The sequence below is a fragment of the Drosophila montana genome, unplaced genomic scaffold (assembly GCF_035044405.1).
Source record: "Drosophila montana isolate Dmon_TW-CO22-7 unplaced genomic scaffold, ASM3504440v1 contig_1505_1, whole genome shotgun sequence".
In the NCBI taxonomy this organism is placed as follows: Eukaryota; Metazoa; Arthropoda; class Insecta; order Diptera; family Drosophilidae; genus Drosophila; species Drosophila montana.
Window position 1 is genome coordinate 1,830,996 of NW_026996452.1, and position 27,844 is coordinate 1,858,839.

General features: G+C 38.2%; 5 protein-coding genes across 7 annotated transcripts; 2 read left to right on the plus strand and 3 right to left on the minus strand.

The window, feature by feature from the left end:
- Window positions 1-298: 298 nt before the first annotated feature.
- On the plus strand, window positions 299-4,468 carry cry (cryptochrome). The gene is made up of 4 exons (XM_064693775.1): window positions 299-546; window positions 2,565-2,908; window positions 2,976-3,895; window positions 4,146-4,468. The coding sequence occupies exons 1-4, from the start codon at window positions 405-407 to the stop codon at window positions 4,357-4,359; spliced, it is 1,620 nt and encodes a 539-aa protein (XP_064549845.1). The 5' UTR covers window positions 299-404; the 3' UTR covers window positions 4,360-4,468.
- A 2,305-nt stretch (window positions 4,469-6,773) lies between these two features.
- Window positions 6,774-18,576, minus strand: vib (phosphatidylinositol transfer protein vib). Of its 3 annotated transcripts, none has more exons than XM_064691204.1 (9): window positions 18,421-18,576; window positions 17,941-17,988; window positions 9,421-9,451; window positions 9,238-9,349; window positions 9,021-9,172; window positions 8,067-8,147; window positions 7,716-7,825; window positions 7,470-7,649; window positions 6,774-7,402 (listed from the first exon to the last, which is right to left on the minus strand). In XM_064691204.1, the coding sequence occupies exons 2-9, from the start codon at window positions 17,955-17,957 to the stop codon at window positions 7,264-7,266; spliced, it is 822 nt and encodes a 273-aa protein (XP_064547274.1). In that variant the 5' UTR covers window positions 17,958-17,988; window positions 18,421-18,576; the 3' UTR covers window positions 6,774-7,263. The 3 variants fall into 3 exon arrangements, with proteins under 3 accessions (XP_064547274.1, XP_064547290.1, XP_064547283.1); XM_064691220.1 differs by lacking the exon at window positions 8,067-8,147 and adding an exon at window positions 8,404-8,481 and having other exon boundaries at window positions 18,421-18,575; XM_064691213.1 differs by lacking the exon at window positions 18,421-18,576 and adding an exon at window positions 18,335-18,353.
- A 66-nt stretch (window positions 18,577-18,642) lies between these two features.
- On the plus strand, window positions 18,643-20,621 carry RIOK2 (RIO kinase 2). Its single transcript, XM_064691194.1, has 4 exons — window positions 18,643-18,923; window positions 18,981-19,359; window positions 19,422-19,613; window positions 19,670-20,621. Exons 1-4 carry the CDS (start codon window positions 18,716-18,718, stop codon window positions 20,541-20,543), a joined length of 1,653 nt encoding a protein of 550 aa, XP_064547264.1. The 5' UTR covers window positions 18,643-18,715; the 3' UTR covers window positions 20,544-20,621.
- A 1,323-nt stretch (window positions 20,622-21,944) lies between these two features.
- Window positions 21,945-23,468, minus strand: LOC135436165 (uncharacterized). Its single transcript, XM_064693664.1, has 2 exons — window positions 22,362-23,468; window positions 21,945-22,296 (listed from the first exon to the last, which is right to left on the minus strand). Exons 1-2 carry the CDS (start codon window positions 23,446-23,448, stop codon window positions 22,097-22,099), a joined length of 1,287 nt encoding a protein of 428 aa, XP_064549734.1. The 5' UTR covers window positions 23,449-23,468; the 3' UTR covers window positions 21,945-22,096.
- A 1,541-nt stretch (window positions 23,469-25,009) lies between these two features.
- LOC135434047 (uncharacterized) lies at window positions 25,010-26,464 on the minus strand. The gene is made up of 2 exons (XM_064690403.1): window positions 25,362-26,464; window positions 25,010-25,281 (listed from the first exon to the last, which is right to left on the minus strand). The coding sequence occupies exons 1-2, from the start codon at window positions 26,422-26,424 to the stop codon at window positions 25,085-25,087; spliced, it is 1,260 nt and encodes a 419-aa protein (XP_064546473.1). The 5' UTR covers window positions 26,425-26,464; the 3' UTR covers window positions 25,010-25,084.
- Window positions 26,465-27,844: the final 1,380 nt, after the last annotated feature.

Genomic DNA, 27,844 nt, shown 5'->3' on the forward strand with positions numbered 1-27,844 from the left:
TTAGCTGAGCGTAGTGCTCAAAATGCAACGGGCCATGTGTTAAGTGCTGCCTGCTGCCTGCTGCCCGCTGCCATTGGCACTCACACACACACACACGCAAACGCAGATACATTCGCACACACTCGAGAGAGAGAGAGCGAGCGAGAGAGAGGGAGAGCGGGACACGCGCGCGCTCTGCTTTGCATTGACGCACTCGGCAGCGATGAGAACACATCAAAGCCAACGCTCCAAAGCGCCCCAGTCGTCCCCCAAGTGAGCTGCACTCATAGTCGCAGTCCACGTCGTCGCAGTTGCCCCATTCGCAAATTGAACGTTGGCGCGAGCGCGTCGCATGCACGGAAGATTGGAAAATTCAAGTTGCAGTTGCAAAAACTTAATTCATAAATTCTGCATAGATCATCAGCATGGCACTGCGTGGTGCGAATGTGATTTGGTTTCGGCACGGCTTGCGTCTGCATGATAATCCCGCCCTATTGGCCGCACTGTCCGACAAAGATCATGGTGTTGCATTGATACCCATCTTCATTTTCGATGGCGAGAGCGCGGGTAAGTGTCCAACCATCCCATTCAGTTTCCTGCGGCCTGTACGCTCGCGGCGCTCTACTAGTATGAGCTAACCGTGCAAGTCAGTGACTTTTTTATTACCAAATATTTAGTGGACAGCATCGTCTTGCACCTCTCGTGCATGCAAATGAAGCAGTTTCCATGTCCAGGGGGGAAGCCGGCCGCGAGCGCCCATGCTCGTGTTTAGGTGCAATCAACTCTGTTTGTTTAGCCAAACAAACGATGCATTCTAATGTGTGCAAGACTGAAAGAGAAACAGAGACAGAGATAGGTAGAGCGTTCGAGAGGGAGATAGAAGCGAGAATCAAGCGAAATCAAATGCAATTACTTTCTCAGAGAGCCTTCCTCTGATAATAATGGTTATTCGTATACACGATTAATGGCGCATATCTATGCATATATAAACATATACAGCACTGTGCCGGTAAATACATGCCAATTGGATATCGGAAATACTATTTAAATAAATACTTAAAGTCGTGACCCACAATGATCCACACTGATTAAGAGAATGTAAAAAGTAAAAAAACCGTTTGTTATATTATTTAATATGACTTTTTACAATTCGAATCAAATGTTATAATTTTCTTTGTTGTATAACTCTCATTTTTATGTTTTTGTTAAAGTACATTTAATTATTGTATATTGATAAAAAAATCGTATTATTATAAAAATTACAAGCACTATATAATATATATATACTAAACAATTCAATTTCTATATATTTATATTTATTTAGATAAATTAAATGAAAATTGAATTTTAATTTGCATATTATCAGATTATAAATTTTCTTCGTAGGAAATTCATACATCTTATTATTAGCGTGTGTTACCAAAAATTAAAGACCAGGATTGCACCTATTAAAGATATTTCCAATTTTTGTTTGTCTTTAATGCTTTGTACTTTTAATTTAATCGCTATTAAAGGAACAACCTAAAAAAACTTATATGAATAAATACTTATATAACTTATTATACAGTTGATTCTAACAGCTAACAATTAGAATAAATATTATATATGTATATATACTAGCGGTTATTGCCCGGCCTTGTCCGTGGAGCATTTTGTGCTAAAAGTTTTAGATATTACCTTTCCACTAAGTAGACGTCCGTGATAGATTAAAATAAAGTACAAATATGTTTTAGGTTCATCGAGTAAAGAACCAAGTGCTGGAATTAAAGGTTTTCGTACATGTTAGTCTTGCGGTGAGAATCTTGAAGCTACAGAATAAACTTTAGTTTTTCAATCTCCGATCAGAATTCGCCACCCAAGAACGTATTAAATAAATGTTCACGAAGATCTTTGGAAATGATTTTGAGACCGATCGGGTGGTAATCAAAAAAGTTTCATACAACCGTTTTTCGCTAATTACTGCTGGGGATAGAATTTGCCAAATCGCTAAAAAACACGTATTCATTAAGTTATTATGTCGAGCTTTGAAAATACGAAATATAAAATCTCTCATTAATATTATTGAAGTACAGTCGTTATTTTAATATTTAAATATTGATACTAATATATTCATTCTTCTGGGCGGATATAAACTTTTTTTAAATCTTTAAAAAGTTCTGCCAAATTTCATATAAAAACAAAAGACAAAAATCCTCATTTGTGATGTTGTTTGTGCTTTTTCTTTTTTTTAAATTTAAACCTAATTTTTTTTTAATACGGATGTCAACCCAATTAACCTAACTAGGAATTTAAATTTAACAAAATATTTATTAGTATTGAATCTGAAATTAAAAGGCAAATAAAAAGGAAAAGATCTAGGAATTTAAATTTAATTAAATATTTATTAATATTAAATCTGAAATCAAAAGGCAAAAGAAAATTGAAAATTGAAAATTGACAAAGGCTGACAAACTTTTATATTTAAAATAGTGCTCGTAGGCATATTAATATTGATATATTACCAATTTCTCAGGTTACAAATGTATTTCTCTGGGCACCAATAATCCAATCCAATGAATTACATCCAATAATAATCCCCTTCCTAGGCACCAAAAGCGTTGGCTACAATCGGATGCGATTCCTGCTGGACTCGCTGCAGGACATCGATATGCAGCTGCAGAAGGCTATCGAGGGACGGGGTGGTCTGTTCATGTGCCAGGGCCAGCCGACACAGATCTTTCGACGGCTGCACGAGCGGGTGCGTCTGCACAAGATCTGCGTGGAGCAGGACTGCGAGCCCATCTGGAACGAACGCGACGAGTCAATAAAAAGCCTTTGCCGCGAACTGAGCATCGAGTATGTGGAGAAGGTGTCGCACACTTTGTGGGATCCACGCACGGTCATCGATACGAACGGCGGCATTGCGCCGCTAACCTATCAGATGTTCTTGGTAAGTTGTTGCTGCCATCTAACTGGTTGCCAGTTACTTATCCAAGTACATCCTTCATCATTCACAGCACACGGTGCAAATTATTGGCTTGCCGCCAAGGCCCATGCATGATCCGAACTTTGAGGGCATTAGCATTGCGCAGCTGCCATCGGAGTTGCGCAGAGATATCGGATGCTTTGAGAAGACACCGACGCCGGAAGACTTTAACATATACAGCGATAATATGGGCTACCTGGCCAAGATGAACTGGGTCGGCGGTGAGACACAGGCGCTGTCGCTGCTCGGTGAGCGCCTCAAGGTGGAGGAGCACGCTTTCGAGCGGGGCTACTATCTGCCCAATCAGGCCTTGCCCAACATTTTGGAAACGCCCAAGTCGATGAGCGCCCATCTGCGTTTCGGTTGCCTGTCGGTGCGCCGATTCTATTGGAACATGCATGATCTCTTCAAGAGTGTGCAGATGCGCGCCTGCGTCAGAGGCGTCCAAATGACGGGCGGTGCGCACATCACCGGACAGCTGATCTGGCGCGAATATTTCTACACGATGTCGGTGAACAATCCGCAGTACGATCGCATGGAGGGCAATGAGATCTGCCTGAGCATACCCTGGTCCAAACCGGATGCCGATCAACTGCAACGCTGGCGCTTGGGCCAGACGGGCTTCCCACTGATCGATGGCGCCATGCGGCAGCTGCTCGCTGAGGGCTGGCTGCATCATACGCTGCGCAACACGGTGGCCACATTCCTGACCCGTGGCGGTCTCTGGCAGAACTGGGAGCTGGGAGTGGAGCACTTTCTCAAGTATCTGCTGGATGCGGATTGGTCTGTCTGTGCTGGCAACTGGATGTGGGTGTCCAGTTCGGCATTCGAGCGACTGCTGGACTCCTCGCTGGTCACCTGTCCGGTGGCTCTATCCAAACGTCTCGATCCTAATGGCGCCTATATCAAGCAGTACGTGCCAGAGCTAAAGAACGTGCCCAAGGAGTTCATGTGAGTTCAGTTTGGCGTAAACATAAATTATTTGCGAATGTAGCTCATTGATAGAATGCATAGGAAACTGACAAATACCCTACACTGTCATATAAGAACAAATCGAGTCGCCCTGACTTAGAAATACAAATCCTCAATCCTCAAGAATATATTTGGAATATAAGTGTTCTGCATTGAGACCTCGCGGTTATACTGTTTTAAATAATAATTATTAACTTATTTTACCAACTGCGTTCTCTTCTTCTTTTAGCCACGAGCCATGGCGTATGTCATCCGAGCAGCAGGAGCTCAACGAGTGCCTCATTGGGTTTCATTATCCGCAGCGCATTATTGATCTCTCGCTGGCCTCCCAGCGAAATACGCTGGCTATGAAGGCGCTGCGTAATTCATTGATTGAGCCGCCGCCGCATTGCCGACCCTCCAATGAGGAGGAGGTGCGTCAATTCTTTTGGCTAACAGACTGAAGAGAACAACAGCCAATTATTAATCCATGTGTATCTGTGTTTAAATACCCTATCTCTTATATATATCTATGTCTGTATAATAAAAATGTGGTTTATATGTCATTAATAATGCTTTATTTTGTTTTTAATTTTTTAATGAAAATATTTGCTACAATACAATATGTATTTTCAATGTTTTTAACAGCTTATAACTTGTTTCATTATTACTCGTACATATTTTAGTTTAACTTAATTTAAAGTGATTTATGTATATATAATTATTATTATCATTCCTATTACATTTTCAAATTATACGCAATTAACATTAATTTTAATTAAAACAAATTTTTTTTTTTTTGTTGATAAATTTATTTAATAAAATTTGAACGCGAATTTATTTTAAAAATATTTATATTTATTTATAAATGTTCATTGTTATTGGCTTTAACTCGTAATTATGAAAATGTAATATTCGTTTTTTTTTTTGTGTTTTTGTTTTAATTCTCTAGATTCGTGGTGTATATTTTATTTGAATGCCTAAATTGTATTTCAAATCTAATTTTTGTATTTTTGTTGTAGAATGTGTGCAATAAGTTTTGGTTCCCAAGGCCAATAACATGAGATCTGCTTATTGATTTGATAATGGGACCTAAATGGATTTATTGTTGAAAATTGAGTCCCTCGACAGTTGCTACAAATGAAAAAATAGAGAATAGCTAACTCCGACAATGCCGAAGCCTGAACATTCCTTACAAAGAGTCAATCATCAGTGGAATTAAAAAAAACACACGCCTGACATTCATACATATAAGAATAAATATCTGTAGACCCGTTGCAAAGAATTGAATACACATACGAATATACAAATGTACTCGTATAGTTTTTCATTTTCAGATTGAAGTACAAATAAATTCGAATAAACATTTAGAGCGCATTTTGGAAAGAGTTATTGCGTATGCGTGTATGTGTATGTGTAGACATTAGTAGGTTATCGTAAAATTGCTGTATAAGTAAACCAGCCAACGAACCAACGAAATTGAACGGGAACTCACTCGCACAGCAAATAACAATTTTATATTTATACATATTTATTTTTTGAATATTTATCTTATAACGCATTTGATGTTAACATATTTTCAAATATATTTTTTTACTACCGTGTGTGTGTGTGTGTGTGTATAATGTACATACACACATACATATTGACAGCATACAAACGTATTTACAGTGTCAATGCATCGTTTGCATATTTGTATGTGTGTACCAGTGTCTGTGTGTGTGTGTCAAGGTTCGAACGAAAAACCCGTCTCACATATTGCCTTTGAAAACAAACGCAGTCGCCCCATTAAATATGCAATACTTGCAGCATAATTTTTATTATTATACTTCGCATATTTTTGAACTCTTTGCAATCCACGATTTAAGCTTATGAGGTTCCATTAATTTCACTATAGTTTAAATAAAGTTTTTAGCATGTTTTTATTCACTATATATATTTATACTCTTTTATAGGGGGGGGGGCTCCTTTGCGTTCATGAAAATAGAGTGTCACTAATTTGTTTTATAGTTTTTAAAGAGTTCTTTTAAAAGCCGTTTATTAGGTTTTCTTTAAAATGGACGTTTTATAGATAGATAATATATATACTTTGAGCAGAGAATAGCGGCAAGTACTTGAAGTATTCGGTGTGCCTAGAGCGGAATTCGAAGTTGTTAAGAGGTGCCCCTAAGTGTGTATAGTATTTTTTAACATTACATACAATTCTGGCAGTACATATTATTATATATTGGTTAAACAGAAAACAAATTCGTTGAAATTTCTAAAACTAATTGTAGTAGTCTGCCTTGGGATTGGTATTGTGCAGAACTATCAAACGGAAAAGTTGTGACACAAACAAGTCTACTCAAGAGATCAGATCGAGATTTAAAGAAATTACAAGTATTTAACATGTAATTCATTTGGTACTGCAATATTTTGTATGCATAGAATATCGGAACATAAATGAAAAACGTTTTCTATGGATTTCTCTGTACAGCTGGATAGTTTTAAATATTTCATGAACTCAAACTTTGAATAACATTTAGCATTTTCCACATCTCCAAATGCAAATCCGTGGCACAATTTGCATATGCTAGTGAACCAAAGTTGTCCTGTCTTTCATCTGTGTGTGTGTGTGTGTGTTTGTGTGTAAATATCTATAGCTATTGCAAGCCAACCGTTGAGTTGATTTCGGCTTTTGTTTGTTGGTTTTGCTTGGCTTCGATGCACTTTTTATTTATTTCATTTCATTTTATATATAATTATATATTTTTTTTAATGGCTTTTCCTTTTTTTTTATTTGGTGCAGTTACTGTTAAATTTTTTACATTGGCTGTCATTTAGTTAGTTTCATTTACAGTTCCAACTTAAACGGTTCATTTTAATAATACAAATTGAATTCGGGGAAACAACTTTTAATTATCCGATTACATTTTTTATATTTAACGCTAGTGTGACTTTTATTGGGTAGGCTTGTGGTTGGGCGGGATGTCCATTTAAATTGTCCAGTCTGTGTCTGTGTGTGTGTATGTGAGGTTGTGTGTGTTTTTATCCTGCTTACATTTTACATACAAAATAAAAACTTAACTAACGGGCACTGTTGTTATTGCTTGTTGCTTATTGTTGTTGTTGGGGGCCGTGTGGGGCTGGGGGCTAGGGACTGTGCGGGCGCTACACTAGAGCTATGCTTTGCTGTTTATCTTGTTGTTGTTATACACTTGGTGTTTTCTTTTGTTGTTGTTTGTAATATTTATTAATTTTCTTTTTAAATTAGGTTTGTATATTTATTTATGCATTTCAATTTATATTATTCAGTTGCTTGTGTTTGTTTTATCATAGTTTTTGTTTTGTGTTTTTACATGTACATATTTAAAAATTCTCTACTATATTTAATCACCATCCGCACGCATGCCCCGCACCTCGCCCGTCTGTCGCGCCTTGTCCAGCTCCTCTTTAACCTTATCCTCAATGGCGCGTATATCATCCATTGTAAGACCGTGCCAGCGATCAGTTGAACAGAAAACTTGACTGTAAAACAGAATTAAAATCTTTACTGTCGACATCTTCATATTGGATTTGTGGTTCATTCTCTTACCGATGAAAGTTTGTGAAGAGACGTCGCTCTGACTTTTGTATAAAATTTTCTACTCTTGTTTGCAGGCCAAACCATTTGAACTCACAAGTGACTAACTTGTAGCAGGTCATCACAGGATCTACACGCTTTTTCCAATCCGCGCCCAGCAAAGGTCCACGACCAGTTTTCTTTGACTGGTAGCTGCGTAAAAGAATAGATAGATGTATATCATAGGTATATTAAGGGATTTAGAGTGTTAGAACTTACGTGGTCGGATCCTCTTCGGGCTTATAGTCCGCTGGCAGGACCGGATCATTGGCAATGTCAATGTGCACCACTTCGCGCACTTTCAGCTTATCGGGCGACAGTTCGTGCACCTGCAAGTATGATAATCAAAATATTTGCGATTTAGAACTGGAATTACGCTGAGAGCTAAGAGACAACACATTCAAAGCGATTAAAAGTACAATAAAAGGTTAGTAGCTAGCGGCTATCACAAGAGACATGCATATGAAACAAGTTTTGAACAACCTTTAAGCGAGAAAACATAATGATTTAGGTAAGAAATAAGCAAAGATAAAATATAATCAAATGATAGATAATACCCAAAACACTCACATTATTCAATGTGCCACAATCGCCGGCAAAATGTAGTGAATCAACATGTATAAAAAAATTTTGATTCATATAGCGGGGATTCTAACAATTAACAGTCAAATTATAAACAAAATGCACAAACAAAAACGCACCCAATGAAGTTTGAATTGAAAATTCCACAATCAAAAACGAATTTGCAATGTTAAATGATCGGTTTTAAGACAGTTTTCGATATTTGTTTTTTGTTTTTTTTTTTTTTAAATATTGTTAGTATTTATGCATAATTATAGTGTAAGTAAAGGAAGAAAAAGAAAGAAACAAACGAATTAGTTAAACACTGCATTAAAATTTCACTTACATTCTCTGAGTCTCCCGCATCGCCGACGTGCAACGTGTCGATGATTATTTTGAATGCATCTTTCATGAATTTGGGATTCTAGAAAAGGGTGCATTTATAATCAATATAGTTTAAATACATAATAATATGATTTTCCAACTCGTTTCAGTTATATGAACATATTAATTAATAATATGAAAATAATTAAATAAATCATCTTTATTAAACACAAAGTTGGGTAAGCGAAAATAGTACGATATACTTGATAAATTTTTGATTTGGTAATAAATTAAATAGGCAGGCAATTTACCGGCAGATCATGAAATGGTTTTTAATTCAAGATCATCAAAAAGAATCTTTATTTGTAATAATATTCGCTTAATTTGTATATTTAGAATTCATCGCGATTCCCTTCGCATAGATTGCCATAAAAAGAATGCCACATAAGATTCTAAATTCATAAAAAAGTAAACCCTTCAATTTAGGGTGATGAATACACAAAATGTATATCAATTTAAACAAAATAACTCTTCAGTTGATACAAATTGCCAAATTTGCCATTCATTTAAAAAGGGCTTTGAAAGGCTTTTTCCAAATTGGAGAAGTCTATAGAGAGTTTTTGCATTGAATATATTTACCGTAATAATCGTTCGACAATAAGGATAAGCATTCCATGCCTCCTCGTGTATCTCCAATGAGCCTTTCGGCGCCAACAGTCTTATGTACGCTGGAACTTTTGATTGCAGATGGTAGATCTTATATGTATACTGACCGGAATTATATTTGCCGCCTATAGAACGGGAGAGGTGCAAAGATAAGTAAAGTAAAACATTCGTTAATTGGCAAGCTGCTTACCCAACAATGGGAAATTTTCGAAGGCTTCGTTTTTTAATACCTCAATGCCCTCGCCGCCGCCCGTGTTCTCCTTTGATGCCTCCGCCACCGAGAATAATTGTGCTATTTGATACTGTGAAGCAAAGAGGGAAGAAATGTAACCCTATAAATACCATGGAGTGGCAGGATAATTTTGTCTCTTACCTCTTCCACGGTTAATGGCAAAGTCACGCGGCTGCAATGAGAGAGTGGAGATAAAGAGTGAAAATGTGTGTGTAAATGAAAAAAGGCATTTTTAATTAATTAAATTTAATATGTATTTTATTTTTTAATTAAATTTAGCCCAAACGCACGCATGACTGTTAAATTTCGTTGGGCTGGAAAATGAAATTACACAGCCGAAAAGTATGCCACACTTTAACTTTAAACAAGCCGTGCCTCACACGCATACACATGCAACACAAGAGTGTGTGAGAGGAAGGGGGTGGGGGTGAGGGGGTCTTTCCGCGAGTTTATTCAAAAAACATAATTGCGACGGCCTTGAAACTTATTCGCAATGGCTTCAGTTTGTGGCGGTTTTTGTGGGATAACCTAAATTGAAAAATTTTACTGGCACAATTACGAAGAAATTTTTATGGCCAAGTCGACGTTTATATGCCCTTCAAGACGCACGTTGCTTAAGAAAATATTTATATGGCAGAAACTTATAAAAAAAAGTTAACGTGTAAAACCTATTCTTATTCCAGAGTCAGTGATATTTTCTAGGAGAGTGAAATATATTTGGACAAGTTAAACAATTTAATATTAACATATATACATTTATATGAACAGACATATTATCAGCAGATTATTGATATTCGATTTGCTGTTAAAAATATTGAGGTATGAATATTTAAATCGCGTTACAAACTTGTTTAAATAGCCGTTGGACCTGCCTTGGGGCCAAGTTTTTTGGGTAGGAAATTAAAAGTGAAACCGCGAGTTTTGCTTCTTCTCAGCTGTGACTTAAGCTTTTGACGCACTGGCCAAGGTTCACAACTTGGCCTATAAAATTGACGCAGTCAAGTTTCGCATTTAGCCACGTTTTATGAGCAGCTGCCTTCACATCGTCACCGTTGTATACCCTTTGTATAAGGCATTGTAATTAAGTCATGACATACATGTGTCACCGATTCCATAAAGTATATAACATATATATTCTTGATCAGTATCAATAGTCGACTCTAGTCAGTTTTAAAATACAAATATATTTGTTTTTCAATATATGAAAAAGAAAGAAGAATCTGTCTAAAAACGAGTAGTATACAAACAATTTCTTTTTTGTTTTTAAATATATCTTAACCGCACTCAGCAATTTTGAGCTTCATTATCCTTCATATATATGCAAGAGTATTTAAGTTTCGGCGTGCTTTTGTGGTTCCAATCAAGTTGGCAAGCCTGCAGTTGGCAACACTATGAGAATTAACTATAGGGAACAATGAGAATTTGCAATCTGTTGTCAGGGGCTGTGACTGTGGCAGTATCTGCCGCCGTCATGTCATGCGACTTCCAGTAGCAATTAACCTTTTGCCAGTGTTGACACGTGTAATGATGTGTTGCTAATTGCCTGCCTAATCGGGCCACATCGGCTTGTGCAGGCGTGGCCCTGTCTTATTGGACCCTAGCGAGCCGAGCCACTTAACCTTTGCCGACTGCTGACAGTGCGGCCCAATAAGTTGACTCGGCTGCAACTTAATAAAGGTTAAAGTTCAACACAACTTGACAGCGAGAAGCGCTCGCAGGCAGTTCGCCCCGATGCTTGATTGGGCGTGCCTGGTCAATTTATTCACAAAACTGTGCTCCATGCAAATTGACTTATTTACACCTAATTTGGTGTGTCAAACACATAGTCCTTAAGCTGTGGGTTAGTTGCTTTGTGGACACGGAGATCAAAGGTTGCAGCTGAGCGAGCTTGTTAAAGGAATTATTTACTTAATTAATTTTTTTGTTTTTTTACAAACAGCTGTTTAAACTTTTTAATGCTGCTCACATTTAAGTGGCTATAAAAACAACAGAGGAAAACGAACTATTTGTTCAACTTTCGACAATATTTCTATTAAATGAGACTGATAATAGAATATTTGTATACTAGATTTGTATACTATAGTATATTTATATCAATCCCGATGTTTTTTCTATATCGACAAATATCGATGCGCTATAAGGAAAAAATAATAAATATGTAAGAGTTCATGCTTAGTGTAAGCAATAAAAATCATATCTATTCCATTTTTCTTTTACAAAATTTGCAATTATCATAAATAATTTATCAGAATTGATTTAAATACGCTTCCACTGTCAATAATCTTAACTTTGCCGTGACAATAGCACAAAAGAAGGAAAATAAACACACCTCCCCAAAAAAGGTTATAAATAACGGAAGCTCCATTCTATTGCAGTTAACCCCATCCCAGTGATTAGTTGAAAACTTTTTGCCTATTTAAACAAAATCTTGAATTTTCCGTTTCGCTTGTCAGTTTAATAAGTTGCCGTTAAATCAATTCAAATTGGAAAAGTTTCAGATAAAGTAATGTTGCTCATAAAGAGTCGTCGTCTGTCCCTTTACTCAAAGTTTCTCCCAATCTCCACAATCAGAACCTCCCTCAAAGTAACGAACAATTTCAATAGAAACAACAACAAAGCCTCAGCAGAGAAATGGCTGCGGCAAATTCGGTGCCAATAAGATAAGTAAATAAGTTTTTGGAGAAGGAGGAGGAGGAGAGGGGGGGGGGGGGTTGGGGCTGAAATAACTGGGTCAATAATCAAATGGTGAGAGATCAAATGAATTGTGTATGAAAATTGTGAAGCTAAGCGAAACGACAACAAACAGAAAGAAAATTCAAGAGAAAAGGCAATAATAGTATAGAAAGCTATAAAAAAGATTATGCAAAAATTGGTGTAGCCAAGAGGCTGGAGGCTGGGGTATTGCGGTACTTTAGTATTTTATATGACACGCATGAATTTAACAAATGAAAGAGACAGAAAGCTGTTTAAATGAAAGAGACACAAAAAAAAAGTAGGAGGCACTTTAGAAATTGCCGCGTTGTGCTTGAGCTGACATAAGTGTGTGGACGGTTAAAGGGGGACAAAGTCAAGAGAGTCACGAAATATAACATCAAAAATATATTGAAGAACTCTTAATGAGACCTGACACACACACACACACACGCACACATTCACATTCTTGCGCACGATGGAATGGTGGGTGTGCGAGCGGAGGTTGAGGCAAGGGCGACCCATTGAATCCGAAACACAGAGGCATTGTTTTCCCTTTGTGGGCATAATTGAAAATGGAAAGTGAATGCACGGCTGCCTTTGTGTGAGAGAGAGAGAGAGAGAGAGAGAGAGAGAGAGAGAGGGGCTGTGCTTATTGCAAAGCCTTTGCTGTTTGTGGCCCTGCATTCCACTTGTAGGATATCTAGTTATGAAATTAAAGTACAAAAGTGCTGGAAATAATATAAGTGGATAAAATCTAAATCATACAAAGTTAGTTTTAATAATCAACAATTTCTTCGAACGACTAATTCAAAGCTTTTGTAATCAATTAAGTCAAAAGAGAAAAATACAAACAAATTGTTTTGATGGACTTTAACCTGGGAAATTAGATCGCTGTGGTTCCACTCTGTACTCTGCAGATACATATCCTTGAGAGCCTGTAATTTACGCTATAAATCTTCATTTTGATTAAAGCGTCAAGGACTCAATTATCATAACGCTAATGACTTTTTTTTTTCAATAATTGTGGCTTTTTATAAGCATTTTATAGGAAATGTAACTACATGGCATCACGTCAGCCACAAATAAATTTACAAAAAATTATATTTATGCATTAGAGCTCGAATAATTAAAGCTAGGTTTGGGGCTCAGGTTAGAACTCTTCAGCTAAAACTAATTGACCAGCTTAAATGCTTCCATTAGCATTAAAATAATGGGTTTTAGTTCACATTTGGTCGCTGCTCTGGGTTCACACTCCATTGCGCATCACAAACAAAATAGCTGACTATTAAACTGGAGAGTTCCATTTGTGAGGGAACCGTAAACTGTCTGGCGTGTTATCTTATCTGTGGTACAACTAAAATATATACAAACACACCAACGGAAACCAAACTAAAATACCACATTGCGAATTGTGGCCAAATGAGCGCGTGTACCATTTGTACCATTTGCAAATTGACCTCAACTTGTTAACGAGGGTTGGGGCGGAGGAAGAGGAGGGGGAATAGATGTGATACGCGAACTGCTACAAAACGGGGCACTTATTAAAGTCGTAAAGTCACGCGAATTATAAATACAATATAATATTAAAAAAGCTAAAACGAGTACAAATAAAAGATAGCGAATTGGGGTATCGTATGCTTAAAATGCTTATAAAAAATGATAAAAAGTGCTCCTTTAAAGAGTTGTTTTACTTTGGTTTGAAAAGGTTTAAATGCCTCTTTAAGTGTGGATCTAGAAATTCCAGCTATTAGATTAATGAATCATGTATAAAAGAAGACATACGGGTTATGTGCATGTTTTGAAACTAAATACAAGTAAGAGGTTCTAGTCGGGAGCTCCCGACTTGGGGATACCCAGAACAATACCATTCTAGAAGCTACATGTCAATTTTGGTGATATTATTTGCCGAAATTGTTCAAAAAACAGGATTTCGATATCGATTACTCGGAAAGGGGGCAAGTTATCGAATATCGGAAACAAACTCGATCTGCGCCGGCACTAGGAGGACCTACATCTAAAAATTTCAAGTCTCTAGCTCTTATAGGCTCTGAGATCCTTGCGTTAATACATACGGACAGACGGACAGGCAGACAGACGAACATGGCTAGATCGACTCGGCTATTGATGCTGTTGTAGAGTATATATACTTTATGGGGTCGGTGATGCTTCCTTCTGCCTGTTATATACATTTGCACAAATACATAATACCCTTTTTACCCATTTCCAATGGGTTCAGGGTATAATAAATGGTTTTCCATAAAACTATATTCTGCTGTTATTTGGGAACTTAAATTGATTATAGATATTTACAGAGCGGCCATTGCGAAATCAGAGTTTTCCAGATGTTCAATCGTGATTTTCAATGCACCAGAAACTTGAATCTAAAATTCTCGCATGTTTGAAAACGTGTTTTTCCTATTTCTTTTTCCTTTATATAAAAGCCACTGAGTGTTTATCTTAAATGTTCGTATGAAATTAAATTTGTTATAGGCGCTTTATACAAAATGAATTAGTTTGGTAATGAAAATCGTCAGTTTGCCTTCGATATTATTGCGATTTCAAGTAAATCACATTAAACGTATTCCAAACAAATAAAAGCAACGCCAAATGGACACAGACTTTGCAATAAAAATTAATGAATAGATAGCATTGAAAATGCATTTATACATTTGTATATGTGTATGCTGTGCGTACAGATTGAAATGAATCCTGTTTTTCTTTCACCTACTGTGCAACTGTTGTTTATGCTTCATTGGTTTGAAAAATAAAAATATCAACGCAATTGTTAAATAATGGAAAAAGTGCGCCCACTGTCGGAAAGCACATAAACATTTCAATGCCCCTTGGCAATGGCATCAGTAAAACCAAAAATTACTCCTGTCGAGAGTGCTCGACTAGGGCATACCCAGTGTTCAGCTGCCAGTTGATGTGTTATATATTCATACAAAATTAATATGGCAATCGTGTGCCTATAATACGATACGATATGCGACTGCTGACCTACCAAATTTGGTGTCCATCTGAATATATTGAATACGTTTATTAATTTTGTTAAAACAGTATCAAGAATAGTTCCTTTAAGCACTGAGACTCAGCCTGAACTGAGTCCGCGAACTGGGGGTTATGCACCCTGAACTTGATGGGATTTAAAATGTTGCCCGCTGCACAACTTTATTCTGCCTTTTTTCCTCTACATATTTTTAAAATGTTAAATGAAATATTATTGTTGTATTTTAGCGGTAGCTCTTCATTCTATCAACTGCCCGGCGGCCGTAATTAATTACTGAAGTGCGGTTAAATATTGTTTACGAGCTTACTTCAGCTTTGTCGCATTCATTGCTGTTGACATTGTTTCCATTCACAACGTGATAATAAATAAATTAAAAAAGAATCCCAAACAATCTATCGCTTACTCTACAAATAGCCACATCCCCCCTCCCCCGCTGTTGGTCGACCGGTTGCCATAGAATTTAATTTCATTAACGATAGCTATTTTTTTGTCGGCGGCGGCTTTATGTTCATAGAAAATTTGTTTAGGTTTTACTATTCTTAGCTTTTCGCACCTTTTTCGTAAATGTTTATTTAGCAAAAAGGTTCATAGCCCCGTAAAATGCATTCAAATTAAAAATGCCTTTAAGTTAAATTCAATATGAATAAAAAGCAGTAAAAAACGTGCAATTTTAATACAGAAAGTTGAATAAAAACTTTCAACAAATTATTTACTAAATGCTACAGTGTTGTGTAACAGTTTAAAAAAATATTGCGTCTGACATCTGACCTTCTGATTGTGTATAAGCCGGGAAAAATCTATTTTCGTGCAGGTTGATTATTTTGCTGCTGTTCAGTATACAATTTTATAGAGTATTATGCCGATTCGAATTAATGAATATATATTTTATTCATATCACCCTTGCAATTACAGTGAAAGACGGACAACATTACTCGGAAATGAATATACGTATTATTTTAAATAAATGAACGAATGATTTTTTTTTTTAATATTTGTTTCTGCAACAACTCGTTAAAGCACAACTGGGACCAAAAACTAGACAACAAAACGGTCCGCTTAAGAGAACTTTCACAGTTTACCATTTTTGTAAAAAAATTTCTAAAGTCTAGATGGTTTGTGATACCTGATCATCACAGATAAATGTACTTTAACTATATACTTATATCCAGTTAATGCTTCACTGAGCATACTGTGAATTTTGTTCATTTGACAATTGTCGCTCAAAGTCAAATCAATTAAAAATTTTAGTTGTATTTTTGGCAATTTCCGCTCATAAATGAAACACGTCAGGGAGCTGGGGCGCAAAAAGATGGCTAGCTGGCCGGAGATTTGGCTAACGTGAGCAGCCTGCAAATGAGAAAATGCACTCGGTCTGGTTGATGAGTCAACAGAACGGATCTACAGTGGACGCGCGCTATAAGAACCGTTTAGTAACTAATACTTAATTAGAAAATCGAATGCTTAGAATTATAGTTCTAATATTTTTAAGAAATTATTTCTAAATATTGTATCCTTTTTTCAAATAACTTTTGAAGCATTGAGCTATGAGAAAATAGAATTTTTAGCATAAGGCAAATTGAACGAAATTATTTTGATGGTATTTGAGGCACTGGAAATAGAACTGTCACTGCATCTCCTTGGTAAATAAATATATAATAGTTAAAAATAGAAAAAATAGCACGTTCAACAATAACAAAATTTTTAATTTTCAATAAGTTACAACGGATAAGTTCCAATTATCGTGTGATCACATTTAGTTGTATGTCGAAGAATTGTGATTAGATGCGTGTGTTCAGGTTTATGCAAAAATGTATGAAGCAATAACCTTATATAATTATGTATGCCTTCAAAAGTCTGCGTCTATAATAATCTATAATTATAGTTTTAAGTATGTGTGCGTATTCCTAATCAGCATTTGGCTAGATATGTATATCCGGTTGTTTGATTAGCTGACTGTATGAGTCCAATCTATATATTTACATAGGTACATATATGTACATATAGTACATACATATATAGGAACACTTTTTATTTGATAATCGAACACATCAACAAAGTAATTGAGCATTTAAATCGTATAAATAACGCCTCAAATAGCCCTTCGTGCAATTAAATAGCGCATATATCAGGTAATTCGCACGAGCGTTAGTGCGAGAAAGACAGTAAATTAAATAGTACACACACGCGCGCACACACACATGCATCTATTTTATAGGAGCAAGCGAACAGCGTTATCAATATTGCCAACTTGTTTGATTAAAACGCTGTCGTTGCTGGGACCGCCGCTGATAAAGCAGCTGGAAAACCGGCGCGAAAAGTTGCACAAAAAGTGAAGCCGAAAAAGACAAGAGAGAGTGAGAGGGAGAAAGAGAGCGCGTGGCAGCGCTAAAGAGAGGAAGAGTTGCCAAATGAGTCACACAAAAGCCATTGAAAACTTTACAGCACTAACCAACAACAATAACAATTGTGAACGTGGCAAAATCGCTTTTCATATATTTTAATATTTTAGCGCCACAAGCGAAAAAAATGAGTAAACCGTAAATAGGTTTGCATATCTCAGTCGAAAATCAGACAGCCGAAGTTGGCGTTGCCTCTCATTACGTCATCGGCGAAGTCATGTAAACAACAACACAAACAACGTCCAAATGAGTATAAAAAACAAAATGCGCGCTGTTCCTGTGGATGAGGCAATATTTGTAGCGCAAGCAGAAGCAAAACACAAGTGTACAAAAACAAAGTTAAAGTAGAAAGTTAATAAATTAAAGCAATTGTTCAGCGGTTGGCAACGCGACTTCAATAACGAAGAAGAGAGCGAGGGAGAGCGAGAGAGCGAGTGCGTCGCAGCTGAGAACATATGAGCGTAAAATCGATTTATCACAATCAGCGGCTTGCACACGTTTTGCACTTCAGTCGGAGCAACAAATAAAAAAATAATTCTTTAACAATAGTTTACTTACAATTCTTTGATCTGCATTTTTTCCCAATTGTATTGCTCCGTTGATTTACTGCTTGTCAGGTGGCACGCACGGGCGTAACGGATGGGGAACGGTCGAAAAACAGAGAAGCAGAGAGAGAGAGGGGAAACTTGGATTTAGATTTCTTTGATATTGAATGTGTTGCACTTGAATGCAACCTTCACACACACAGAGACACACACTTGATCACGGCGAGGATACAATTTTTGCGACTATATTCAATGACAATAGAAAAAATATATTTTCATTAGTTTTTGCACTTTTCTCATAATTTATGATTGTGCGTGCAATGGTAAAGGCGGCCTTTGAGCGTCCACTTATTAAGTATTTTTTTTTTGTTGCATGTCGGCGAAAAGCACGAGTCATACGCACTCACACACATTCACATGGCCGCTCTCACATACACACTCGCACACACACTAGCGACGGCTGCTTGCGCCAAATTTTGTAACAAACACGTACAACTTCTATTGCTAATTGTGGTTGACTGGCGTTTTGTTTACTCGCGGAAACGCTTAACGTATTCAGTTTCAGCAGTAATAGTAATTGATTTTTGTACACGACGACCAGACGAGGTGTGACCGAATATTGATAAAGAATAAATAATGCACAACACTACGATGCTTTCGATGAGTGAGTAGTTATCGATGCTTTGGCTATACTAATATCGGTGCATCGCCCTTTGTAATCGAATTACCTGCACGTGTAAAACGCAAAACAAAATAAATGCACGCAAATTGTCGAAAACAATAGTAAAATGGGTAAATTAAATGTTACGGTGCTGCGCTACCTCACCAAGGAGGACTTTCGCGTGTTGACAGCCATCGAGATGGGCATGAAGAATCACGAACTGGTACCAGGTCCCCTGGCCGCTGCGATTGCCAATCTCAAAACGGGTGGGGTGCACAAACTGCTTAAAGAGCTCTGCAAGCACAAATTGCTAGCCTATGAGCGTGGCAAGAAGTGTAAGTAAGATTTAAAATCCTTGATTTCCATTTTTAATAGCTATCTCTCGCTTGCAGATGATGGCTATCGTTTAACTAACACGGGCTACGACTATCTCGCACTGAAGTCCCTCACGCTGCGTGGTTCTGTTAGCTCATTTGGCAACCAGATTGGCATTGGCAAGGAGTCCAACATTTATGTAGTTGCTGATGAAGATGGCACGCCCATTTGCCTTAAGCTGCATCGCCTGGGTCGCACCTGTTTCCGCAACGTTAAATCAAAGCGCGATTACCATGGTCGCCGGCACAAGGCCTCGTGGTTGTATCTTTCGCGCATTTCGGCAACGCGGGAGTTTGCCTATATGTCTGCCTTATATGATCGTGGCTTTCCCGTGCCCAGGCCCATCGATTTCAATCGCCACTGTGTGCTCATGGAGCTTGTTAACGGTTGGCCCATGTAAGTGGACATCCATGTAGTTAAATTTGCATCCAATGAATGTCTTTATTTCCTAACTACAGGACACAAGTGCATGAGCTACTGGATATACCACAGGTCTACGATGATCTAATGAATCTCATCGTGCGCCTTGGTAACTCGGGTGTCATTCATGGAGATTTCAATGAGTTTAATTTGATGCTCACTGATGCCGGCAAGCCCATACTGATTGACTTTCCTCAAATGATGTCCACTTCCCATGAGAACGCCCAATTGTAAGCGGTTAGCAAACTTTTCTATTGTCTATTAACAAATTCCCAATCTTTGACAGCTTTTTTGAGCGCGACGTCACGTGCGTGCGTGAGATGTTCCGTCGCAAGTTTGCGTACGAAAGCGAGGATTATCCCAAATTCAGTGACTTGGTGCGCGAAGATGATTTAGACGCTGAGGTGCACTGCACTGGCTATGGATTCACAAAGGAAATGGAGCAGGATTTGCTGCAGGAGTATGGCATGATTAAGGAAGTGGAGGAGGGGGAAGAGGAGGAAGAACAGCTGGCTGATGATGAGCCACCAACCTTGGTGCCAGCTGCAGCCGCCGAGATTGACGAGTGTCGCAGGCAGTTAGAAAATGAGGTGTCCTATAGCGAGACAAAGCCTGCACTAAAGTCCGACGATGCCATTAGGCGTTACATTGAATCGTGCACGCAATACTTGGGCAATCTAAGCGTTGGTCCCGAGATATCCGATCAGACTATAGTGGCAACACCAAAAATCCTAGATTCCGAACGGATGACGTCTATTCCAACCCAGGAATCTAGCCAAGCTGTGGCAAACGCTACTGAAGCTGATTCCAATACAATAGAAGCCACTCCCGCAGCTGAAGATGCGCACTCCATCAGCTCCAACGACTTGGAAACGGATGAAATGCCAGAGCTAGCTGGCCTGGATCCCAATTCGCGTATGTACCGTCTAAAGATGGTCGAACAGATGTTAAACGATGCACGCAGTCAGCGATCCTTCTCCACCACAGCCAGTACGATAGCTCCCTCTGTGATCACAGATCGCATACGTCGCAACTTGGATATTAAGGAGAAGCGAGAGCAACGCAAACGTTGTGTGGCCAAGGGCGAAGCGAGTGCCGTGCATCGCCATCGTAAGGAAAACAAAGATGTTGTGAAAGAGTACGCGGGGTGGGATTTTTAAGGATAAACTCTGTTCTAGCTAACAACACTATATATAAATAATAAAAATGCACAATAATCTATGGTTTTAACTATACTATAGCAAGTATTTTGATTCAGCAACTTTGGGACTTTCAGCATCATCAATAATTGTATTGTACATGACGTCAATTTTAAGTGTGACCGAGCATTCTTCCAGAAAAAATAATACACAACAACACGATATTTCTTTTAAATGTATATTTATCGATACTTGCGCTGTACTGATATCGCTGTAACGCCTTTTCAAATCGCATTGCCAATAAGTTAAATCCATGAAAAGATAAAAAAGCTTGATTTCACTTTGCTCAATATAGTATTTATATACATACTGCACATTTACCGATTAAAAAAAAAAATTATAATAATATTAAAATTTATGAATAAAAATTCATGGAAAATATTGATAACAACAGTAAGCAAGGAATATTGGGTTTTTAAGAGTGTGACAAGAATGTAAAATTTGAAGTCCTTGATTTCCATTCTTTACATCTGGACTTTTCTTTGATACCCTCTCCTTATTAAACTTGTTTAGGAATTGGACTACTTTTTCTGACACTAAATGACGCAGCATTAGCTGCTTATTCAAATAATAATTATCATTCACTTTTTATTTAATTTGCACAACGGCCTTTTATTAAAATCCGGCATGATTTTGCAATTTGGGACTACCGAGGCTTAGTGTAAGTAAAAACGCTGATTAACTGAGATAGACGCTTCCTGAATGTGCATACATGAGTGTATATAAATTCTCTCTCATATTGTGATGAAATTATTTTACTGTGCGGATTAGATAAGATATATGATCTTAGAACGCTAAAAGAATAATTATTAAATAAATAAAAATATTTGGCTTTCATTAGTGGTGTCCAGTGTTTAAACTAAAAGGAGTGGATAGACTAGCTCCATTTTAATAGGTATGCGTAACATTTTTAAAGGATTCTAGTATTTTAAAGCACAACGGCTTTCAGATATGAATTCCCATATCACAAAAAGGATACCAAATTGCAAGATTTCAACTTTCTAATTGAATGTACATACAAAACCTTTTTCGTATCTGATTTGGCTTATTGTCTGAAAATATATTATTTAATCTTTGAGTGGCTACACCATGTAAAGCAAGAATCATTGCCTTTACCTTGAAATAATTATAAAAAGTAGCAAAAAAGCATAAAACATATGTAATTGGTGAGACTATGAATTATCTTTTACGTTGGAATGCATTTGGTTGACAGCTTCAATAAGATCAACGAATTATTTAAGACAAATTAGTGTTGATTTTTCTGGTGGCCAAATTGCTACGGATCAAATACGTAGCCATAATTTTATAGCTGGTGTAAGACTTTAAAGGATCTTATGCAACAAGTAAGAGAAAACCAAACCATTTTTAATATATAAACTCTTTAATTTGTTCCTAAAACATAGGAGCGACATTCTAATATCTAGGCTATAATATTATAAAAAACGAAAAGTCCAGGTTATAAAGCATACAGTAAGCATTAATAACATATACTTCAATTTAAGTATATATTAATCTTAATCCAACACATCAAGTAGGCCGCGGCGCTCAAATTCGGGTAGCCATTTCTTGACATTTTCCTGAAGCCTCTTATTATTGTACATGCCCTTGCGAAAGTTGCGACCCCGTTCATCGTCCAGCAGTAGACCATTGAAGTCCGCATCCTTTGTTTCCTCGTTGAGCATGATAGCCTGGCAGGTCAGAGTGGCGGTCACAGCTGTAGAATAATATAAATTTCCATTTAATGTCAGCTCTTTAAAGACGTTCGATCCGTTTACTCACCCATAAATTTACCCTCTTCCAGCTGCAGTACCAACTGCCGAAGCGTGGGTATATGGCCGCCAAAGTTCAATTCACGCAGGGTATCCGCCAGTACCTTATGATAGTATTGGATCAAGGCGTCCAGGTGCTTGTTGCGCACTTCGGGTTGGAGTGAGGTGTTGCTGAAGTAAAAGAGATCCACGGCTGGCGAGGCCCAGGCGGAGAACTGAAAGTCAATCAGCAGCATATCCAGCTCATTCTGATCGGTTTTATTCCTCAGCATTATGTTATTTATCCACAAATCGCCGTGAGTTAAGGTATTGAATTGATCCGGTTGTGGATCATAAACTCTTTCGGTGTACTCCATCACACGCTTCTGCAGGCGCTTCAACTTCTCCTCATAGACGCTGCCCAGCTCCGGACACTGGCCGGCAAACTGTGCGGCCACGCCGAACAGACTCTCGAACATTGGCGAAAAGGCCCGCGTATGACGATTGAAAATGCCATGATCCAGTTTGGTGAGCAGCCCGGGCTGGCGCTCATTGAAGACGGCGGCTGCGGCATGCATCTTGGCCAGCTTTCGCAACGCCAGCTTGGCGTGCTCCAAGTCAAAGCCAGTCAAACGATCGCCCAGCACGTAGTTGGACACAGCGAGATCTTCAAAGATGATGGCCGAGTGCTCGTAGTCCACATGCAGCGTCTTGGCAAATAGTTTCTCCGATTGTTTTGTGCCCTCCAACAGGTCACTCAGTTGTGGCAGGATCTTGTCGTACATAACCATTTCCGTGATACTGGCATTGTAGCCGGCAAAGATGTTGGATATGAATGGATCATTTTCGTATGTGGTCTTCACAATAAAGAATTCCGTTTCTGGCTGATTGGCGCCGCCGCGTAGATATTCCACCTTGATTCTGGTCATGATGCTGGCATAATTGTCGCCCTTGGCCGTTGCGGCCTTGATATTTAAATCCCTAATACTGAGCTCCGAATCCTGCTTATGGCGACGCAAAATGGACTCTACATAGGACACCGTCAGCCACTGCGGTGCAGGATGAAAGTCATCCTCATCTTGGCTGCCGTTGCTGTTGCCGTTCCGTATTTCGACCATGATTAGTTGATACTCTCGCATCGACTCGGCAGCATTCGCAATTTATAGTCCGGCAGGCCCAACGATCCCGAAAGCTTAAATGTATACATAATCTGGCGTTATCTAATCTGTCCATTTAGCGTCAGACAGTTGTATTACTTATGTGTCGCTGATATAACGCGGATCTAGAGACTTGTCTATATACTTACATAAGCATATATACATATGTAGACTAATATCTATTAGCTACAATCTGCAGTTTCTGCAATGTCATCTCAGCACAAATGGGACTACTATACGAAGCGCATTAGATAGTACACACGTCTGACATTGAATTATAACTGTATATCAGTATATAGTATACAGTAAGTGTGCCCCCTATAAATCTCTTACATGTGCGACTATTTCATCTGCTTGACAATCCATAAACCGCGCAGTCTACTTACCTAACAAAACTAAAATACATATAGTTAGTTAAGTTAGTCCCACTTGTTAGCTTAGCGTAGTTCCCACCTTATCAATGGGTTAGTCTACTCAGATCTTTGCACGCTCTTCATTTTATCTGGCACGTTATCCATTTTGTATATTTCATGACGTCGTTATTAATTTTTGAGCAAAATAAATAGAGACACGCAGTTAGTTGTGTTACGTATTGTTTATTGCATTGACTTAGTTCTTTTTACAATCTTAAAACGTATTTTTGACGTAGTTAATCCTTGCAATTAACAGATATCTCAGGAAAAACAGATAATCTGAATATATAGTTAAGTTTGGTAAAAATGGGTTGACTAAAACGTACTATTTAAAAAGTTAAAGGCTCTAATCGGGAGTTGCCGACTAGCAGATACCCTAAACCCTCTTCTACCAACAGCAAATGCAGTTTGCTTTAGGACTCGAACCCATAACTAATCGAACTACTTGCCACCACCGCAACTCAACAGCCATACCGACAATTTTTTCAATATCGGTTTTTATTGATTGTTTGAAAACGGGCAAGTTATCGATTATCGGAAATAAACTCATACTGCGCGGGCACTAGGAGGACCTACGTTCAAATCTCAAGTCTCTAGCTCTTACATGTTCTGAGATCCTTCATACATACGGACAGACAGACGTACATGGCTAGATGGACTTGGCTATTGATGCTTAAGGGGTCGGAGATACTTCTGCCTGTTACATACATTGGCCGAAAATACCCATTTTAACAATTTTTAATGGGTACAGGGTATAAGAATACATTATTGTGGTAACTGACAAGTTCTTTGTCATCTCTACTTTTCCGATTGTTATGAATAATATAAATAAAATATTAAATTTTTTCTTACCTATGGTTATAGATCTTCAGATACAATTACCGATAAGATTTTGAATTTAACCACGACAAAGAGCAATTATTTGATCTAGACTAATGACCAGGGTCAAGTTGAATTTTGTTAAAATACAATACTGCCCTAATCTTAGTTATTCAATATGACATCAAAATAAATAATCTAACCCATTTCCATATTGTAGCTGTACACAAAAAATGGTTAAAAATTCAAGTCAGATGTCAGCGTATCCCCATTTATTCAAATATTACCGATCAGCTTGAGGCTAATTTTATTTTTCAATAATTCTTAAATTATAAATATTATGCAACTAAAAACATAAATTCCATTTACATCTCATCCAGCAATCCTTTGTGATCGAAAAATGGCAAAATGGTTCTCAGTTTCTTCTGGAAGATCGCGTTCCTATAGAGGGATACTCTCAAAGCAATATCGCTTTCAGAGTTAGACAGAGCTTTCTCGATGGAGAATTCTTCGGGGCCACTGTGCAGCATGGCGGGCAGGAAAACCAAGGAGCAAAAAATAGCTATCAAATAAATAATTTAAATAATAATAATAATTTACTTAGCATAAATCGAACTACAACACCAAAGATCAGTTACGCACCATAGAAAGCACGCGCTTGAAACTGGAGCTGGAACTCGAATAGGCTGGGCACATGGCCACGAAACTTGAGTTTGGTCAGGGCCTCGACGAGCTTCTGGTAATAGAATTGGACCAGCTCAGTTTGTTTATGCTTGTGGAGTTCGTCTTGCAGCGAGGTGCTGAAGAAGTAGTGCAGATCGATAGCCGGTGAGCTCCACACGCTAAATTGAAAGTCTATAAAAATCATATTGTTGGGTCTGCCGCTTGCCAGATAATTGAACATAATATTCGTAGTCCACAGATCTCCGTGGCACAGAGCTGCGAAATCGCCTTCGTTCAGCTCCATCGTTCGCTCACTATATTCCATGATGTGATCGATCACTCCATTTAGCTTAGCCGCGTATCGTTGATGCAGCAGTTTGTCGTCCTCAATGGATATTATCAGGGCTCTCAGCATATTCTGCATGATCGGCTTGTAGGCTCTGGTGTGCCTATTGAAGAAGCAACGATCGTATTTCTTGGCATAAATTCCAGGCTGTTTCTCGTTGAGCACGACCCCAGCGGCATGGAATTCGGCCAGCTTTTCCAGCACCAGTCTTGTATGGTCCAGATCCAACTGCTTTATGCGATCCGCAACGGTGTATTTATCCAAGGACATGTCCTCAAACATAATAGAGTCGCGTTCCCGATCCACGTTCACGGTGCCGGCAAATATTTTTCTCTGGTCGCCCAGCTCTTGTTGGATGATCTTTGCCAGCTTGGGCAGCACCTGCTCATACATATCCATTTCGCGGACATAGATGCCGTATTGCTCCAGCAAATGAGCTGCCGGATCCTTGTCGGCGAACGTGGTCTTTATTAAAAAGGTATCCGTGTGCTGTAGTAGATTCTTGTCCTTATACTCCACAATGATGCGCGTCATCACGCTGGCATAGTTCTCCCCATTCGCCGTGGCGGGCTTTATGTGAAGTTGTTGCAGCTGCAGTTTTCCATCTTTCAGATAATCGCGCAGCTTCCGCTGGACGTAATCCCGGGTGAGCCAAGCGGGCGCCGCAAGGAACTCTTGAATTGTTTGCTCTGGCATGATTGTTGGATCGCATCCACAGCTAGCAAACACTTCTGAGCTGTCTTCGCAGAGCTGATCTACTTTTATACGGCGCTCGAGTTGACGATAAGAAAACAGTTGGACTATGTCTACGACTATGTATATCTTCCAGATTGATTTAACGACTCTATTCCCGTATATGGCTGCGCTCGCCATTTTAGCCCGTCATCGCCGTGTCTTTATTAGGCTGGCGGACCTGCCGTCAGAAACAGTGTACATAATATTTGAAAGTATTTTAATGTCTGGGTTTTATAATGGATTTCAAACAAGCTCTCGCATTATTTGCCAAAGCTTTGCACTCTGAGCAAAATTATCTCGTCGAGTACAGTGCATGTTGGATCCCCTTTAACAAATTTTTATTATCTCTATACTATATATAAAACTCTATGTCCTGACTGACTGACTGATTGGTGATCAACGCACAGTACTCATGTGTACTGACTTATGTGTTCTTACACCAAAATGCGGGTTTGACATTTATTTGGCAATTATTATGGGAGGCATTTAGCACAAAATCCGGTCCACTTGACTGATAAATGCGGGTGAAAGGTTACAAGAGCGAAGTTTAAAGTCTCGTGTCATTGGAATTAACCTTATTTTTTAAGCACTACATAAACCCTTTCGGAATACGTGTTTCAGCGATTTTGGAAATTCCAACCGCAGCTGTGGAAATTTGGGCGAACTTTTGCGATTATTTGGTATCGGAAAAGGCATTTGATACGTTTTTCACGAAATCCACCGCTTTCGGATAAAAATTGATCAAGATTCTCACTACAAGACGAACGTGGGCGAATCCAACTTTTTAATTCCTTATTCGAAGGACTTCTAACTTATTTTCAGATAGATGGGAAATTTGGCGGAAAATTCGCGATTGTTTTAGTATCGGAACAGCTTAAAAATCATTTTCAAACATTTTTGTGAAAATGTATTTGATACGTTTTTCAAGAAATCCATCGCTTCCGGATGAAAAATGCGGATCAAAATTCTCACCACAAGATCAACATGGTCGAAACCCGTGGATCCAACTTTTTGTTTACTATTCGAAGGACTCTTAACTTATTTTCAAAAAGACGTGAAGTTTAAGATGGTACGGGCAGATTTACATTTTTCACGGGCGGCAACTGTGTAAAAAAGTAATATATAAAATTGTAAGCACAAAACTTGCCACGCGTAGGGACGTGGAATATAAGGCAAAGGATTAATATGAACCCAAAAAGGCACCCGCCAAATCTTTAATCTCTATTTCATCCAGGTAGAAATGGATTTTCAGAAAAATGTGAGACATTTCTCAAACGAATTTGAACAAAGATTGATACAACCGATTTTCTCGAATTTTTCCATACCTGCCCGAGGATTTCCCTAAAAGTTAGCTTTCCATTCTCCGGAAGCCATTTAATCA

Bases quoted from the DNA above. Each gene is read 5' to 3' on its own strand.
- cry (XM_064693775.1), top strand. From the start codon at position 405: ATGGCACTGCGTGGTGCGAATGTGATTTGGTTTCGGCACGGCTTGCGT. The intron at 547-2,564 runs GTAAGTGTCCAA...TCCCCTTCCTAG, and splicing joins TTTCGATGGCGAGAGCGCGG to GCACCAAAAGCGTTGGCTAC. The intron at 2,909-2,975 runs GTAAGTTGTTGC...CATCATTCACAG, and splicing joins TAACCTATCAGATGTTCTTG to CACACGGTGCAAATTATTGG.
- LOC135434047 (XM_064690403.1), bottom strand. From the start codon at position 26,424: ATGCCAGAGCAAACAATTCAAGAGTTCCTTGCGGCGCCCGCTTGGCTC. The intron at 25,282-25,361 runs GTGCGTAACTGA...TTTATTTGATAG, and splicing joins TCAAGCGCGTGCTTTCTATG to CTATTTTTTGCTCCTTGGTT.
- LOC135436165 (XM_064693664.1), bottom strand. From the start codon at position 23,448: ATGGTCGAAATACGGAACGGCAACAGCAACGGCAGCCAAGATGAGGAT. The intron at 22,297-22,361 runs GTGAGTAAACGG...ATTATTCTACAG, and splicing joins GGAAGAGGGTAAATTTATGG to CTGTGACCGCCACTCTGACC.
- vib (XM_064691204.1), bottom strand. The intron at 9,350-9,420 runs GTAAGAGACAAA...TTTGCTTCACAG, and splicing joins TGCCATTAACCGTGGAAGAG to TATCAAATAGCACAATTATT. The intron at 7,826-8,066 runs GTGAGTGTTTTG...TCATACTTGCAG, and splicing joins ATTGTGGCACATTGAATAAT to GTGCACGAACTGTCGCCCGA.
- RIOK2 (XM_064691194.1), top strand. From the start codon at position 18,716: ATGGGTAAATTAAATGTTACGGTGCTGCGCTACCTCACCAAGGAGGAC. The intron at 18,924-18,980 runs GTAAGTAAGATT...TCTCGCTTGCAG, and splicing joins CTATGAGCGTGGCAAGAAGT to ATGATGGCTATCGTTTAACT. The intron at 19,360-19,421 runs GTAAGTGGACAT...TCCTAACTACAG, and splicing joins CTTGTTAACGGTTGGCCCAT to GACACAAGTGCATGAGCTAC.